The sequence below is a fragment of the Siphateles boraxobius genome, unplaced genomic scaffold (assembly GCF_051911475.1).
Source record: "Siphateles boraxobius isolate OS27281-9 unplaced genomic scaffold, OSU_SipBor_1 35, whole genome shotgun sequence".
Classification (NCBI taxonomy): domain Eukaryota; kingdom Metazoa; phylum Chordata; class Actinopteri; order Cypriniformes; family Leuciscidae; genus Siphateles; species Siphateles boraxobius.
This window is the reverse complement of record NW_027508975.1, coordinates 1,720,176-1,739,454: the sequence shown is the minus strand read 5'-3', so window position 1 is coordinate 1,739,454 and position 19,279 is coordinate 1,720,176. Positions and strand designations below refer to the sequence as shown.

Here is a 19,279-nt window from a genome sequence, read left to right as displayed (position 1 = left end):
GCGGTGAGAAAACAGTAGTCAAGTAAGCATCTGATCGTAGTAATGTGGAAATGTTTACACCAGCTGTATCACACTGTTATGATAGTTTTATTATAAAGTATATTTGAGACTGTAGACTATATAGATCCGACTATGTGAGACTATAATTTAGCGTAATATTGTTAGCGACTATAATTTAGCGACTTAGCGTAACACATTGATATTACAGTACAGAATAGCTCTTTCAGCATTATCCTGAACATTGTAAAAGCATTTATTTAATGTGTCACAAAACTGAAGAGAGGTTCTTGGAAGAGCACATAAACGTCACATCCTTTGTTTTTTTCCTGACAAAAACGACCTGAGTCCTTCACATAAAAATCAGTTTACAGGCTTTCATAGACAACCTAGGGAGTCGGAGAAGATCTCATTTTTTAAAGTATCGTTACAAGCTGTTCACACGTTGATAATAAAAAAAGCTATTAATACAAGACAATTTTTACATACAGGAGAAACTCGAAAAATTAGAATATCGTGCAAAAGTTATAATTTTGATGATTATGGCTTACAGCTTATGAAAACCCCAAATTCAAAATCTCAGAAAATTAGAATATAACATGAAGTCAATAAAAACAATAATTTTAAATACAGAAATGTCGGCCCTCTGAAAAGAATAATCATGCATATGTATATACTAAATATATTAGTTTCACCTTTTAATTTTAATTACTGAAATACATATACATATAAATACGATATTCTCATTTTTTGAGTTTCACCTGTACAGCCCATTCAAGAGACACCTTGGGTGACAAAACACTATTTATTATTACTATAAGGGTTTTGAAAGAGGTTACTTGCAATTGAGCCCAGGTTTGATCCCGACTCAATTTATTGGGGGCGACAGTGGCTCAGTGGTTCATGTAGGTTGTCTACAAACCGAAAGGTTGGTTGTTCTATCCCCGTGTTCCACCTGACCAAGTGTCGAGGTGTCCATGAGCAAGACACCTAACCCCGGCTGCTCCCGACGAGCTGAGTGGTGCCTTGCATGGCTGACACCGCCGTCGGTGTATGAATGACTGAGTGAATGGGTGAATGAGAGGCAAATATGTAAAGCGCTTTGGTGGCCATTGGGTCTGTGAAAGCGCTATATAAATGCAGTCCATTTACCATATTATTTAACTTTTAAAAATGATTTAAAATGTTTAATTTAATATATTATAGGCTATGCCAATTAATTGATCTAAACTTAATTTGAATTAAACTGTCCACAAGCCACAGGAAGTTAAAATGGAATTTGTATTTTTTGCCATCTGAAGGAATTGGGTGTTTTATAAAGTCTGTTTATCCTGAATTTTAGGAGAACTACAGACCTCTCGCTCCCTCCATTTTGCTAAGGTACTGTACTCATTTAATTTAATAATTTCATTAGTTCAGCTCATGGTCAGAGTTGTAGCGCCTTACTGAGAATTTTATTAAATCTTATGAATGTGAGACGTTTCCTAGCCAGCTTTACTAACATGTCTTCCAGCTAGCCCCACCAAGCCTTTCCGGGTGATCCAGAAAACAGCAGCATGTCTGGATTTCAATCATCTGAAGAACATCTGTGTCACACTCTTTCCACTCGCTGCCCATAGCCGCTCTCATCAAATACTCAAGCCTCTGATTCTAGCATATAGGATTTACATTCCCTCTCGCTCCCTGCAGTCAGTGAATCAACAATGCATGGTGGAACCATCACAGTGCGGTGCAAAGTCACTTTCAAAAACCTCAAACTCATGCCAATGTTCAGAAAACCTTTCCCAGAAGCATGTGACTAACTAATAGAGATTAGTAAATAGTCTAAATTTCCCCGTCGATACAAAATGCCGATTATTAAGAATGATATCTGCCGATACCAATAGTTTGATTGAAATCTCTCTCAACGAATGCTGTAAACTATACAGGGAACGCTCTCATTTGGTACATTGCAATAATATTAGAGTTTTAAAATTAACAACAGAGCCCAAACTATTATATTCAACTGCTATTTATTTTCAGATAACTGAAAAGTTTGTATACAACTCAGTTGCACATAGTGTAAGGTAGTTCCCTTTCAAGGGAACTCGAGCTGCGTTTGAGACGCGGTGGGAACGCTCTGCGTGATTACGTCGTGAAGCACGTGTAAAATCAGTCCAATGGAAGCCCGCTACGACATAGGTGACGTCATAGACCAGGAAACTATAAAGCAACCCTGAAATCAGACCGCGACAGCTTCTGTACCTTCAGCAAGCGCTCTCTGTATATCTGTCCTTGTCTATTTATTGTTGTCTGTCAAGCCCAATATATCTATCATTATTATGGCGAGCAAGCAAGATTATAGACGGTGTGTTGTTCCCTGCCCTCGTTATATACGGGTGGGGACAAACACATCAGATTTGTGTTGCTTGTTTGGGAGTGGAGCATGCTCAGTCAGTCCTCGAGGGGGCTGATTGTGAGCATTGTATGAGTCTATCTATGAAGACGCTCCGCTCTCGCCGATCGTTCTTTGAGGAGGACGGTACGGTTTGCGCGGGTCCCGCTGTTGCCTAGACACGGCGGCGACTCGCATTTTGGGGTTCGAAATCGGATCTGACAGCGTGGGTTGGGACGGGCCCCGCCCTATCTCAGCTTTCACCTGCAGATCCAGTGTGCTGCGATTTCCAGTTCTGAGGAATTGGTATCTTTAGTGTTTTGTTAAGAAAAAATGAACAAAACTAATAAAAATATTAAGAAAAAGGCAGATGTTTGATTTTTCAATAAATAGGCAGCTCATAACTCTGTAGAATAAAGAGGAGCTTTTAAAAGGAGGCTTTTCTAATGCTGTTGCAAGTTAAATATTTACTGGACAGCTGAACATTATGAGAGTGAAAATAAAAAGAGTTTATTAGATGAAATATATCTGAAAAAACAGGAAAACTCTGTATCTCAGCCTCCTCGTCGGGGACTACTGGTTTTTCCCTATCTCACACTGAGGTGTCGAGATCGTGGAATAAACCGGTTTCTATTTTATGTGTTTAATACCCAAACGTCTAACTAGAGTAATGTTATGGGTATTAAGTATCATGGTATGACAGTGCCTTGGATAATAGAGACGCTTGCGAGCTTTCTCTCTCCCGAGTCGGCGTCATAATTTTTAACCCCGACGTTACCCACCAGCCATCTTTAAAAAGAAAGATGAAAATGTCTGTTCTTCTGGACGCTCCGCTTTCAAGAAAACTAAACCTTTCAGCTGCGTTCCAGAGGTTTCTTCCTCACCAATCTATGTTCCTGAAACTGGCATAGAGTACAAAGAAGAAGACCTGATGCCGAGGCTATCAGCCTTCTCTAAGGGTGGTCCCCTCCGGGGTAGGGACGGTTTTGAGAAATCATTTCTCCTCGGCGCCCTCTGGGGTGCGACTCTCTGAGGAGGGTCGCAGCGCTGCCAGTTCGGTTGTTCCCTGCCGGTTCGCCGTTCAGGGCACCGAGGTGTCAGCGTCCCCATACGATCCTCCGAGGAGGGTCGTAGAGCAGTCAGTTCGGTCTCCCTGCCGGTTCGCCGTTTCAGGGTGCCGAGGTGCCTGCTTTTTCCTAGGATCCTCCGAGGAGGGTCGTAGGAACTAAGCTAGTTAGAGGTAGGCAAGATCTGAGGACTGTCGTCATCTCTAATAAAGCTTAGACAAGAAGTCCTGTCGAATGAAAAAAAAAAAAAAAAGAGGGACGGTTTTGAGAAATCGTTTCTCCTAACGGCGCCCTCTGGGGTGCGACTCTCTGAGGAGGGTCGCAGCGCTGCCAGTTCGGTTGTTCCCTGCCGGTTCGCCGCTTCAGGGCGCCGAGGTGTCAGCGTCCCCGTGCAATCCTCTGAGGAGGGTTGTAGAATGGTCAGTTCGGTTGTTCCCTGCCGGTTCGCCGCTTCAGGGCACCGAAATGGTTGTTCAATCAAATCCAGAGGCCAGTCTCGAGAGACTGGTTCCCTTATCGGAATTTTTGGCAGGGTGGAAACTTCTGCCAAATATTTCTCTATGGGTCCTGCACATAATAGAAAAGGGTTACAGAATTCAGCTCGGTTCTCGTCCGCCCAGATTTCAAGGAGTCCTCCCCACGGTGGTGGACTCACAGCAGGCTCTGGTAATGGAGCAAGAAGTACTGACACTTCTTCGAAAGGGAGCTATAGAAAGGGTTTCTCCTCCCAGCAGAGAGTCAGGGTTTTACAGCCGTTACTTCATTGTTCCAAAGAAGGATGGAGGGCTACGTCCTATTCTAGACCTGCGCCAGTTAAACAGCAGGGTTCAGAAACTCAAGTTCAGAATGCTTACACTCAAACAGATTGTATCACAGATTCAGTCCGAGGACTGGTTTGTCACAATAGACTTGAAGGACGCGTACTTCCATGTATCTATCCATCCTCATCACAGGAGGTTCCTGAGGTTCACTTTCGGGGGCGAAGCATACCAATATCGGGTTCTTCCATTTGGCCTAGGTTTATCTCCCCGCACTTTTACAAAATGCGTGGATGCAGCTCTGGCTCCGTTGAGACTCCAGGGCATCCGTGTATTAAATTACATCGACGATTGGTTGATTTTAGCTCAGTCAGAGAAGGTGGCAGTTCAGCATCGAGATGCTGTTCTGTCCCACATAAAGAGTTTGGGGTTGCGGCTAAACACCAAAAAGAGTGTGCTCCTCCCTGCTCAGAGGACCACTTTTCTAGGTGTAATTTGGGATTCGACCACAATGCAGGCACGCCTGTCTCCTGCTCGTATTTCTGCGATTCTCACAGCCGCAAAGACTGTGAAACTAGGCCAGTCACTCACTGTGAAACAGTTTCAGAGACTGTTGGGTCTCATGGCAGCTGCGTCCAACGTTATTACTTTTGGCCTTCTGTACATGAGACCCCTGCAGTGGTGGCTCAGGACCAAGGGGTTTTCTCCGAGGGGAAATCCGTTCCGCAAGATCAAGGTCACGCGGCTATGCCTTCGTGCCTTGGCCTTGTGGAAGAAACCTTGGTTCCTCGCCCAGGGCCCAGTGTTGGGGGCTCCTTGTCGACGTGTCACGCTTTCGACGGATGCTTCCCTCACGGGATGGGGGGCGGTCATGAGTGGCCGCTCGGCGCAAGGTCTGTGGCATGACCATCAATGTTCCTGGCACATAAATTGTTTACAGTTGATGGCGGTATTTCTAGCACTCAAATATTTCCTGCCAGACCTGAGAGGCCATCACGTGTTGGTCCGCACAGACAACACTTCGGTGGTCTCCTATATCAACCATCAGGGGGGTCTGAGGTCACGTCACCTTTGCAAATTGGCCCATCAGATCCTCCTATGGGCCCAGGAAAAGTTACTGTCGCTCAAGGCGGTATATATTCCGGGGCGTCAGAATGTGGGAGCAGATATTCTGTCGAGACAGGGGCTGAGGCCCGGGGAGTGGAGACCAGAAGTGGTGGAGTTCCTGTGGGAAAAGTTCGGTTGTGCTCAGGTAGACCTTTTCGCATCATCAGATTCAACCCATTGTCCCATGTGGTTCTCTCTAATGCACCCAGCTCCTCTCGGTCTGGATGCTATGGTGCAGGTGTGGCCGAGGCTGCACCTGTACGCCTTTCCCCCGATATCTTTGCTTCCGGGGGTTCTGGAGAGGGTTCGCCGAGAAGGGGCTCGTCTGCTTCTAGTAGCCCCTTATTGGCCGACCCGAGTTTGGTTCTCGGACTTGGTGTCTCTTCTGGACGGCTCCCCCTTGGAGATCCCAATCAGAGTGGACCTCCTGTCTCAGGCCGGGGGCACGATATTTCACCCTCGGCCGGAGTTGTGGAAACTGTGGGCCTGGCCTCTGAGGGGGCCAGGCTCAGGGAGACCGGTCTTTCGACCGATGTTGTAGAAACCATTCTTCAATCCAGAGCTCCTTCCACGAGAAGGCTGTATGCGCTAAAATGGAAACTTTTCACCACGTGGTGTGTTGAACGTCAGTTAGATCCTGTTAACTACCCTGTTGGTTCAGTTCTTGATTTTCTGCAAGACTGTTTCTCGGCCAGGTTATCTCCTTCCACCCTAAAGGTTTACGTGGCGGCTATATCTGCCTACCACACCCCTCTGGGGGGTACTTCTATTGGGAGAAACCCTCTATTTACTCGCTTTCTCCGTGGTACATTGAGGTTGAGACCTGCACTGCACGCTAGAGCACCGGATTGGGACTTGGCCATTGTTCTCGAGGGTCTGGCTTTAGCTCCCTTCGAGCCCATCGAGGAGGTTTCTGAAAAGTTCCTCACTCTAAAGACTTTATTTCTCCTTGCTATCTCATCTATCAAGAGAATTGGTGATTTACATGCTTTGTCGGTTGCTCCTTCATGTCTGGAATTTGCACCTGGTATGGTGAAGGCATTTCTCTACCACAGGCCGGGCTATATTCCTAAGGTCCCACTGAATGTTGGGGGCCCAATAGTGCTGCAGGCCTTCTATCCTCCACCCTTTAATACCCCTGACCAGGAACAGCTTAACCTGTTATGTCCAGTCCGGGCTTTAGATGCCTACGTTCACAGAGCTGCCCTGTGGCGTAAATCTGAGCAACTATTTGTTTGTTTGGGTCACTCAAGAGAGGATGCCCTGCATCTAAGCAGGTTATAAGTAAATGGATAGTCGAGGCTATTTCATTGGCTTATGAAATGGCCGGACAGCCTTCACCTATGGCTGTGCGGGCCCATTCTACTCGGAGTATGGCGGCCTCTATGGCCTTAATTTCGGGAGTTTCCCTTCTTGACGTGTGTAATGCGGCAGGATGGTCCTCTCCGCATACATTTGTCAGGTTTTATGACCTTGACCTCTCCACTCCTGGGGCGAGGTTGCTTGCTTCTTAGTGTGCGCAGGACCTCACACAGAACGGGCATTTGTCACTATGGCGTAGTGGGTATAGGGTTCCCACCGCGTCTCAAACGCAGCTCAAGTTCCCTTGAAAGGGAACGTCTCAGGTTACGTATGTAACCCTGGTTCCCTGATAGGGAACGAGATGCTGCGTTTGCCTGCCATACTTCCTGCATGCCCTGATCGGCTTGCTTCAGGTTTTTCAGAAGCTGTCGCGGTCTGATTTCAGGGTTGCTTTATAGTTTCCTGGTCTATGACGTCACCTATGTCGTAGCGGGCTTCCATTGGACTGATTTTACACGTGCTTCACGACGTAATCACGCAGAGCGTTCCCACCGAGTCTCAAACGCAGCGTCTCGTTCCCTATCAGGGAACCAGGGTTACATACGTAACCTGAAACGTTTTTCATAATGCTTGTCTTCATGAAAAATTACTATTTACATACTATACTAATATACTAATTACTTATTCAAACGTACATTTAATAAACTCCTCTCTAGTGTTTTTCTATGTTTTTTTTTTAACTAACTAACAAATTGTGAACACTGGAAAAATTAAAATATGCATTAAGTGACAATGTTCACAAGCTGTTTATTGACGTCTTTTTGTGGTTGAAACACTGATTGAGCGACTACATTAGACGTACATTTCGGTAAAATGTACTGTATCTTTCAACATACCTTTTGGTGTTCATGCTATTTTTAAATAACTGGTTGTCGGCCAATAGTCAAAATAATTGCTTTTATCAGCAGATATCGAGTATTGGCCATTACATCGGTGCATCCCTACTAACTAACTCAAAATAATAAATACAATATTTCTGTACTAAGGCCATTGCACACTGAAAGTCTGAAATTTTCGTATGCGTTTTTCCGTATTCGTGATTCGGTGGCTCTGAATTGTCAAAACACCATTCAAACTGCTTGCTACGGATGTGAAAAACGCAGAAAATCGAACACTCCGATCCGATTCTGCGATTCGACCGAACACTTCGATTTTTTTTATGACTGACGAAAGTTTCGTAGACAGTGTGCAAGCATGATTGACATAACGTGAGGTCGAGGTTTTTTTTAACGTGCGGAAATTGCGGATGCGAATTTCGGACTCAGTGTGCAATGGCCTTTACACTTTTGCTCTATCATTATCCTGTTCTCTTAAAACTATATGCATGGTTCTTATTTCTACGTCCCTTTAGATAACAGTGATTAAAAAATATGCTAAATGAATGAATGTTGTATCAGAAAACCTTTTCTTCAATAACAGAAAGAATGACTACAGTAATTTGTGGAGAATCCCCCTTATTTTTAACGAAAGCGTGGGCAAAGTCATTTGTAAATTGAATGCGTTTGGCTTCCGTTTGTCAATCGCTTCCAGTTATGTTTAGCTGTTCAAATCAGCTCATTATGCTGCTTGATATTGGCATTTTTCTATATTATAAACACATTGGTTTGTAGCGTAAATAGTTTAACTGTTTACTGCACTTTGATTTTATTACTCTAGTTATTTCCCTATGAATCAGAAGTCCATGGTGCTACTTCCGTGTCGCAAAATAAGGTGGATAGCTTTAGGAAGTCAGATTAAAAATATAATAAAACACGTCAACCATCCTTTATTTGTCTTGTTACTGGTTCACTGGCAACACATGCCTGGACCGGCCTCGGGGTTTCTCAAATGGAGGTAGTCTGTGTGCATTGAAGTCAAACAGCTTTATTTTCTGCAGATGAGCATTGCCATCAACTGGCATCTTGAACCAGCAACAGCTGGTTAATGTGAATAAGAGTGGAGAGGGCCGAAATGGAATGGGCTTCCATTCTGATGGCTTCTCTTTCAGATGAATCAGTGGGCTAAATTGGATTTTGCTGGGCTGTGTCCTGAAGCGCAGTGCAGATGTTGGTTTTTGAACCCGATCACTTTTCCTGTTGATGCAGAGAGTACCTGCTATTTCACAGTCAAAATACATGCCAGCTCAATTCAATGCAGCAAGCTTCTAATCACCACTCTTGGATCATACACAAATCAAACTAATCCATTCCTATAGCCAAACTTCTGCTCACGTTTTCAATTATCCAAGATGATTGCATGTCTATTTTGATGAAAGGATATAGAAGCAGACTGACGTCACAAAGGTCCCTCAAGTTACGGAAAGCAATTCAGGGATGCTCATACCAACTGGTTTATTAAACAATTTGCATATCTGGTTTATAGTGTAATTTAAAGCTGCAGTCCGTAGTTTTTGTCGCCATAACTGTTCGAAATCTGCAATTGCAGTTATTCGCAAAATTATCAACTTTACGCTCGGCACGGCATAACGCGGATTAATCCGATGTTTTGAGGAGAATGTGTGGCTGTCAGTCTGGTGTCGATACTGTCATTCAGAATCACAGATTATACTTTTTGGATGTATAACCAACATAAGAATTTTCTCCGGAAAATGTCGCCTGAACAAGTAAGTAACATCCAATTTTGTTCTGACCAACTAAGAGAAAAAATGCATTGCAATAAATCACGCTGATTAAATCTAACGATCACTTGTCATATCACGTCAATCTGAGAAAATAATACTTTGTTCTCAAATTGTTAATGTTAACAACATCAGCATTGCGTGATTACATTTAATGCCCTTCCGATATTATCCTTGTTTTCGCATGGGCCCAGTTGCTGTTTCTTTTTTTCTGTAGCCACACCGAAGTCTTTTGCATTTTACAACGGGTGAATTTCCAATTGTCACTGATGGTGATTGTCGTTTGAACCTTTCTGGGTCCGCCATCAAATTAATACGTTTAATTATATCAAGTGCTGTGAGAAAAGGCTATAAATCTCCACCTCCAACATCCTCACACGCAATGTAGCCTACTAGCCGAGACTCCTTTATGTGTACAGATGTGACGTAATGACACAATTTCCCAGGGAAATCCACCAGTACCACTGGAATTAAAAACTTTATTACAAGCTTGACGTTTTGAATCGAGCTAAGGCAAGCAGAGAGTTTTGAACACTGGCTGGTTATGTACTTGCTCAAAAAATTATTTTGGATTATTTTTAACCTAAAAAAGTTACGGACTGGAGCTTTAAGTTGAAGCATCATGTAATTTTTTTTTTTTTTTTTTTTTTACTCAAGACTCAGAAAATGTATCCAGAAGACTTTAGCATTATGCATTTCCATATAAAACAACATTATGCAACACTTAATAGCATAGATATGTAAGGGTTGGCAAACAATTTCATATTTCACTCCAGACCTCTACAGAACAGCTCAAGCTAATGGTTGTGTAGACACTGGAATCGGGTATGGTAAATGTGTGTAAGTAGTTCACAAACACAGTACGCAGCCAAGCACATGAGAAAATTATGGCTATGGATGGCCTGTCAAAGCATAAAACTTAAAAGCGTCCCGCTTTTCGCCGTTCTTTCTTTCAACCCCCACCATTTTATTACATTTGAGCTTTTATGAGAAGCAAAAGATAGCTACTTTCAAAAGAAAGACAAAACGTGATTTGTTGTTGAAAAATGAGTTAGTTTGGAGAAACGGCACAAAAGAAAAACAAATCAACCAGAAAAAGGAAAGAGGCATTCAAGCATTGGCAACGAAAACAACACTTTTCTGATTCTGAATGTTGAAAGTTATTGCAAAAATAGCCGGGTGAGCTGAAGTCAATGACAATCAACACAATTTTGAAATATCTTTCTCATGCTTGAATTAATTAGACATCTGGAACAACATGATAATTGATATTAAAATGTGTTTAACTCAGAATTTCAATACTTCTTTTCATCTTTAATGCAACAAAAATACTCAAATCAAAGATAATTAATCATGTCATTAATTATCTAGAGAGGACAATCTAATAGACTTTCACTGCAGTGTTCATAGGAGCAAGACTACACATGGAAACCATGCATTTGCATTGATAAAGCGAGCAGCTTACCTTGATAATGGGCGCTGAAGCCTTTGTATCGATGGTTGCTGTCAGTAACAAAGTGTAACCTCAGCCAGTTCTTGTTGCTAACAATAGGAGATGGGACATTCATTCCGGATAGCCTGCAAAAACATGAAGGAAAGCTCTTTACATTTGTTCCCGAATGTCACACATTAACAACGACAACAAAACACATTTATAATAAGGTGGCATCTGTCTAAAGGGGCTGTAAAACTCACATTTTGTAGATGAACAATGATGGATAGCACTGTCAAAATGAGTTTAAATGATCTGTCTGTTTAGGCTGTAATAGTAGATGTTTAGATGGTCAATATTTTATCTTCTGAAGTATAAAACTTTCTGAAAGCTCATAATATACTACCAAGGTCACTGATCTAATACTTTGACATTTTGAGGCATGGCACTGGGGACATGTAAGAGAGTACAAGCACCTTAACACTTAGTTCACCATTACTCATGGAGTGCACGTCGGGCCAGATACGGCCAGCTCGCTCCCTGGACACTTTTGAGAGGCGGTGGACACACACTGAAAATGTTGACAGGTAAAAAACATTGTTGTGTGTGTGTGTGTGTGTGTGTGTCTGTGTGAGTGCGCAGTGTGTCGTGAATCAGCGTGGCGCTGCAACAGAGGACAGAGGTCATTCTATCCCCAACCCTCCACCCATCAAAATGCTCCATCTTCATCCTACATCTGTCTCACTTTATTGATGACTAACTGGAGATGTCATTAAAGGACATGGCCACATGAATCACACTTTAATGGCCTTCACAGGCTGGAGCGGAGCCATATCATTACTGTTATCTTTCTCTCTCTCTCTCTCTCTCTCACTCCCCCACGCACACACACATTGTATATGTTCTTTTGGTTAAACTTAAAGGTAAAGTGTGTAATCTCTGCCCTGCCCCACTGCCGTCACCACACAGAATTGTCAAAATAACGACTGTTGTTCTTTTTTATACGGTTACAGTGCAAAACAATAGAAACAAGAAAATAATCAGGAGGAAAAGAATACAGCAACTAAAAAAAGGCTCTTGCTTGCCCCACGTCACATTAAAATACGGTTCAACGGGGCTTAAAGGAGAACTCCGGGCAATTTTTAAGTTAATCTTGATCGTTATATCTTTGTGAGTACTGTCTATAGAAAAAAAAAAAAAACGAACCGGATTGGTGCTTGCAACACGGAGCTGTTCCCCCAAATGCCCAGAGCTCGCACTCAGATAAAACGGCAGTTATGGGGGCATAACTGTCTTGAGTGTCTTTGTGCCTTTTAACAGACACAAAATGCAATTAAAATGTCTGTCCAACATGAACAGGGCCCTTACATGTGAACAAGATGCGTTTAGCAACTTAGCCATTGTTTAAATTCACCTTTAGTGTTTTAAACGGTTAGCTGTAGTCTCGCGCTGAAGTCCTATGGGAACTCAGTTGTAGCCAAAGGTAAATAGTTGTGATGGGAAGTCCGGTTCTTTCGGACAGTTCGTTTCAATGAACCGGTTCAAAAAACTAGTTCACCGGTTCTTTTACGTCATCATGCAATGACTTCATTTAGAGTGACGCAATGACGTAAATTCTTTCACCCCGCGGGGATCATTAGTTCTCAGATGACGGGTCCGAAAGAAACAGTTTTCGGTTCAGTGTACTGGTGATTCGAAACTGCAACAATTCTTGAGAATCGCTGTATCAAAACGGCGCTGATCGCGCGCGCGCATAGCAGTGTGCACGTGGGACGAGCGCAGTGATGATCGGAGAGTTGCTCACCAGTGAAGAAGAAATGGTTCGCGTTTGTGCCGTTCTGAATTATGGCAACAGAATGCGAAAATACAAGAACTTATTTTCATCGTCTTCCTTTCCATGACCTCGAGATTCAGCATTTGTGGCTAGTTGTACTTCAACTTGATGCGCAAACTCCCATACAAGTACTACGCGCTAAAGATTACCGCATTTGCAGCGAACACTTTGACAAGGATGACTACACAGCCAAAACACAGCGGGGCCGGTTGAAGATAAAAGCGATTCCGTGGACGAAGACGGGTGCAACTACTGTGGAGGTAATGTAAACTTTATTTATCCTTCAATTTGGGCGCTGTGTTGTGTCTGTGTAGTCATCCTTGTACGGCACAAATGCGAACCATTTCTTCTTCACCTGCACACTGCTATTTACCTTTGGCTACAACTGAGTTCCCACGGGACTTCAGCGCGAGACTACAGCTAGCCGTCTAAAAAACTATTTAGGTGAAAATAAACAATGGTTGTTGCTAAACGCACCTTGTTCACATGTAAGGGCCCTGTTCATGTTGGACAGACATTTTAATTGCATTTTGTGTCTATTAAAAGGCACAAAGACACTCAAGACAGTTATGCCCCCATAACTGCCGTTTTATCTGAGTGCGAGCTCTGGGCATTTGGGGGAACAGCTCCGTGTTGCAAGCACCAATCCGGTTCGTTTTTTTTGTTTGTTCTATAGACAGTACTCACAAAGATATAACGATCAAGATTAACTTAAGAATTGCCCGGAGTTCTCCTTTAAGGCCGCCTTAAGAAAAAATGAGCTTTTCACTACTCCCATGGTGTATGATTGCAGAATAGATATATAAACGCTGTAGGTTTGTAAGGAAAAAGGTGGATAGGTCTTTTAACAAAAGATGTAGGCTGCGTTCGAAATCACATACTGGCCCGGAAGAAAATCATACTGACTTGAATATTTTGATTCGGTTAACCAAAGTTTCTTTCAGTTTCTTTCAACTACATTACGACAGTAGGTGGCGACAAGTGAGTATCTTATTAAAAATAACAAGCGTTTCTTTCAAACGTTCACTCAATAGATTATTTTTCAAACGGTTCACGACTAAAACAGCGCATTTTTAAAATACAGACTATACAATGGCAGGTAAACAACACCGTGGTATTTGTAGCCTACTATAAATCATACTGTAATAGTGCAAAATATATTGTATGTTAAATATTTCTGTGGAAGCCTGTGGCCTTTAAATACAATATTTAAAACTGAACTATTTGTGGCATAGTCACACACATCTTTTGCTTGGTTTCACACTAACAAAACATACTATATGAGATTTCACAGAGCTCCATCAGCCTCCCAAAGGGACAACTGGTTTCCTGACATCCTAGTAATGAGTCTTTGAAATATGTATTCAGGATTTACATGAAACTTGCAAGACTTTGTTTGTCCCATTGTTGTTATGCGGTGGCATAATCTCAAAACAACAGTACTTGCACACACAAACCTTTCCGTGTCCGTGACTTTACATGTCGCAGTGAGTTTAAATTAAAATCTGAAATGGAGTCCCATAAATTAAACATCTGTTACCATAAAGACCATAAATGAGTTATGAGTCTAAACCATTTAGGGTTCTTCCGTTTTATGAGCATAATCTAATTTAAGAAATGAAGAATGGCAAAAGCCCCTTAAATTTAAAAGCCTAACATTAAAAAGTTTTAGTTTTATCCCATTTTCTGCCAATAACCTACATACTTAAAAAGAAGTCCATGCTAAAATACATTTACATTTACATTTATTCATTTAGCTGACGCTTTTATCCAAAGCGACTTACAATTGCTATATATGTCAGAAGTCGCACGCCTCTGGAGCAACTAGGGGTTAAGTGTCTTGCTCAGGGACACATTGGTGTCTCATAGTGGATTCGAACCCGGGTCTCTCACATCACCACCCCACAAAGTACACTTCATACTTATCTTTGAGTTTACCACAGCTAATGTGCTTTGACTTTAAGGAAAGACACATGTACAGTGTTTAATGTGCTTTTTGATCAAACAAAGTGTCCACTTTCAAATTCTGTAATTTTTTTGTGCAAAATTCAAACATTAAATGCCATTTTGATGCTCTTTAATGATCACTGCAGAGCCTCAGTTCAAACAGAAACTCAGAGTGCGAATTAATCGATCATTTCTTCTGCTTTACTGACACCTGTAGCGTGAAAATACATTAACACCAGATGGGTAATGTATAATGAGAGATACAGTATAACTTACTGAAAGTTTCATCGTGTATCAACATATTACCTGGCATTACATTTACCCATATCGCTAACAAATGGATGAAAAATATTGTTAACTCTTTCCCCACCATTTACGCAATTTTCCGGCTCTCCGTGTTTTTTACTGTTATACTGTAGGGGGCGCTCTTACACATCTTCTGAAAGAGTACAGAATCTCCTGATCAAAAGACATGTGAAGAAGAAGCTGAAACAAGCGATATCATATAAGCAGATTCATATGTAAAATAACATGATAATCAACATTAAACAGCATATAAATCAAAACTGCCTAATGTTACTGAATGAACTGTCGACCCAGGACGAGCTACAGGACTGTGAAGCTTTGGGGCTGTTGATGGACTCGATTTACTCAATCTGTGTTTTAATCATTATTCTGAATCCCATCCAGATTTAGTCTTTGACAAAAACACGTTATCTCATCTTTTTGCTCAAAATGTTGCCATTTTTTTAATGAAACATACCCATGAAGCCAGAATAAAACAGTATTTTTTGTTAACAAACAGAGGGTCTGTTCTTTATTTTGATATATTGAATGTACAAATATTCAATAAAATATTCTGGGGATCATGATATTTTTGTGAAAAGGATAAAAGATTCTGGCACTGGCTGGCAACTTTTTTTTAAAACGCTTGTGGGGAAAGAGTTAAATATAGATGAACAATATTATAAATGCATTACATTTTTACTTAACCTGTTAGTACTACTACTACTACTACTACTACTAATAATAATAATAAAACCCTAGTTATGTAAAAAAAGAGAAAAGTCTTAAAATTGTTTGGAATCTTTGGAGGCAGCTCAAAAAAAGTTTTGGAGACACAATTATAACATTAGATTGCTCTGAATTTTTTATTCAGTGCATAAAAATGCAAAATGTGTCAAAATGACTCAAAATAATGGAGCAGGTCTCAAACGTGTTTATACTTGCATCATGCAAAGTAATTAAAAAGACAACCCACCCATGTCCTTGCAAAAATATATTGAAACCTCAGATAAGTGTCAGATAAAAGGTATAGGTGCCGTGGGACATGATGCACGTCCCTCAGATAGATGCCTACAGATGACCGAGGAACAGAGTTTGAAATACATGGCCGAATAGTGTTTCAGGGATGGCCTTGCTGTATATCAGCTCACTTCTGAACAGAAATACTGCTTTGTTTTTTAATTGTAAAGTGCACTGTCAAATTTACTTCAGCTTATCGATGTGATCGTCCCGGCTGCGAGTCGCACTCCTGTATAGCACATGTTATTTGTAATTGCCTGACAGTTTAATTAAATATATGTGTATTTTGCAGCAACATAATTTGAGAGCCTGGTGGTGTTCGAACCCAAGCACAACAGAATAACTCTGATTCCTCCACACCACCATATCCTACAGCTGAATAAATCACCATGCAAGTCAATAAACCCTTTCACATGGATAAGTGTAATTTAATCAGCATAGCTCATTCCAAGGTGTCTGCTCTGTGTGTGTGTGTGTGTGTGTGTGTGTGTGTGTGTGTGTGTGTGTGTGTGTGTGTGTGTGTGTGTGTGTGTGTGTGTGTGTGTGTGTGTGTGTGTGTGTGTGTGTGCGTGTGTGTGTGCTAAAACACATCAGAACACAAGGTCAGGAAAAGGAAGGGGAGGTTATCAAACACATGGATGAGCAAAGAGTCGTACAAGCAAATCCTACCATGTCGGTGCAGTTAATCCATATGGACTGGTGAAACGGTTTATAAATAAGACTAGCTGATATGGTGTTGCATTGGAAACAAATATTGCTCAAAATGTGTACACATATTCTATGATAAATAAAAAATATGGTTGCAGAAGGCATTGCTTTTTCAGTCAATAGACGGATCATATTCAGTTATTAAATAATGTGTACCAAACAGCAACTGTTGCAATGTAGTCTAGAAGTATTTAATGACAGATAATGTGTGTGTGTGTGTGTGTGTGTGTGTGTGTGTGTGTGTGTGTGTGTGTGTGTGTGTGTGTGTGTGTGTGTGTGTGTGTGTGTGTGTGTGTGTGTGTGTGTGTGTGTGTGTGTGTGCAAAAATATGAAAGAAAAAGAAATAATATATATTTATTCGTTTATGCTATAGTGTATCTTCTTTAAAGTAACTCTACATAGGCTGATACATACATACTCCATGTAGCTGTATAAATAAATAAATAAATAAATATGCACGTAAGTATACAGCTGGACTAAGTCCAGTTATTTAATTTCGAATGATCTAACTCTATCTGTATTTATGTCATGTGATTTAAAGTAAAAATATACAATAACCACAAACTAAAATGAAGATATTTGCTAACAAAATCCAGACTTTTTTTCTGTATTATGAGATATCTATGATACATTTAAAACATTTTAATACTTTTTAAATGATGTGCAGACACCCTCAAATGCCACCAGAATGGCAAGAGAAAATGAATGAGTGTGGCAGAAAGGAAGAGACACAGAGAGAGTTTGAGATGTGTGGGAGCGGACAAGGTACAAAAAATAACAGGAAAAGTCAAAAAGGTTTAAGAAGAGGAGAAAGAGCGGCTGCATTCACAATACCCTTACAAGACACATCCTGTATCTCTGCATTCAGAAAAGTCCTCAGTGTGCAGACTGATCTCATGAAATGGCGTATGTATGACACGCCAATTCGTATTTCCATTTTTGGCGTGCTATCAACACGCATAACCGCTTTTCAGCGTGTTTATCAACGCCTTTGACTTAACGTTATATTACTGTATTATGTATATATATAGATATATGACCTACCCCAACCCCGTCCCTAAACCTACCCGTCGCTGGGGTTAATACCATTTATGAGTGTTCTCCTACCATCCTAGGAAAAAAAGATCGCTCCACAGATGTGGATATAGATTTTGCTTCGTTTCGCTCGGACATTTAACGGCGTACACATACACGCGGAATCACTCGGACGTTTAATGGCGTAGACATACACACAAAAGATTTCGGCGTGGACATACACGCGGATAGCTCAAAATGCGTATAGATAACACGCCACTTGACTTGAAAGTGGCGTGTATGTTTACGCAAAGTCATGATGTCATGTTGCAGTGTGAGATAACTGTCAGTCAATGTCTAGACAGGGAGGATGATTTTGCCTGCGATTTTATTCACACTCAGAGAAAAAAGGTCAAAAATCTGTCAGTGGGTGGTGAACCTTTCAAAAGGTACCACGTTTGCTTACTATTTACCCATAAATGGAGCACATTAGTATCTTAAAGGAACATATTAGTACAGGAATGGTATATAATAGTAGCTTTTGAAAGGATACCACCCCAGTGACTGCTTTTAACAGTGTTGAGTGCCGCAGACTTTTTGCTTTCAGTGTGGAGAGAAATATTGCTTACCCTGGTTAGGAAATGACATTACAAATCTAATACTAACAGAAACAATTTTAAACACACTTCAGACACCCAGCAGGGAAAGGTACTGCAGATAAACACCAAAATTACACCCCAACTTGTGCTACAAATCGAACAAGATTATATAGCAGTTTTAATGTATTGTGGGTGTGTGAGATTTTTAGGAGTGGTTTATAGCTGAGATGCATGTGAATGACCCACTGAAATCAATACATGCAGCAAAAGACACAGGGAACTACAGAGCATGCTCAGTCTGAAATGTGGCTTCAAAACACATCGACTTCACTAAAAAAAAACTTCAGAAAGGAGGATTGAGACAAAAGGGAGAAAGCCTTCTCACGAGGCAAGAAAAAATAAGAGCGTATCGTCATTGCCCATAATGGACTTGGCGAGCTTTTAAGCTTTTGCCATGCGAGTCACATCCCGTTCTCAGATCAATAGCTCTCAGTCGTTCTGTGCAAAATTAGGAGATATTCATTATTAGCAAATGACAGCCGTTAGCATGTTCCTTAAACAAGGAATCTGTCTTAATTGCCTAGATGCTAATTAAGAAAGGTGGCAACACTAACATGGAGACCCTCTACTTTTTGGTGAGAACACACACACACACACACACACACACACACACACACACACACACACACACACACACACACACACACACACACACACACGTAAATGTTCCAAAATATTTCTATTTCAAATAAATGTGTTTTTTATAATAAATTTCTATTCATTAAAGAATCCTGAAAAAATATGAAGCAGCACAAATTTCTATGATAATAATCAGAATAGTTTTTTGAGCATCAAATCATCATATTAGAATGATTTCTGAAGGTAATGATGCTGAAAATTCAAAAATAGAAAACTATAGGATCTATAGAAATAGAATTCAAAATAGAAGATGCCACTTTACTGTTTCCCAGTAGTTTGAGATCAAGCATTTGTAAATAGCAAACCTGATCTCACAGGAAAACGTAACTGTTACAAAGTGGCGATTTCGTATGAATTTGTACGATGTGAACCGTGCAAAAAAGTATGATTAAAAAAAAAAGTAAGCATAAAGGTCCAAAACAAACCTATCACGGGGAGTAAGCAGATCGTACGAAAGCA

General features: G+C 41.1%; 1 protein-coding gene across 1 annotated transcript in view; it reads right to left on the bottom strand.

Annotated features, from left to right (window-relative positions):
* The window catches only part of csmd3b (CUB and Sushi multiple domains 3b), a 487,110-nt gene that overhangs the window by 246,695 nt on the left and 221,136 nt on the right, over window positions 1–19,279 (bottom strand). The window contains exon 6 of the mRNA XM_077195799.1: window positions 10,748–10,860. Coding sequence (XP_077051914.1) covers window positions 10,748–10,860 — 113 coding nt within the window. The remainder of the gene's footprint in view (window positions 1–10,747; window positions 10,861–19,279) is intronic.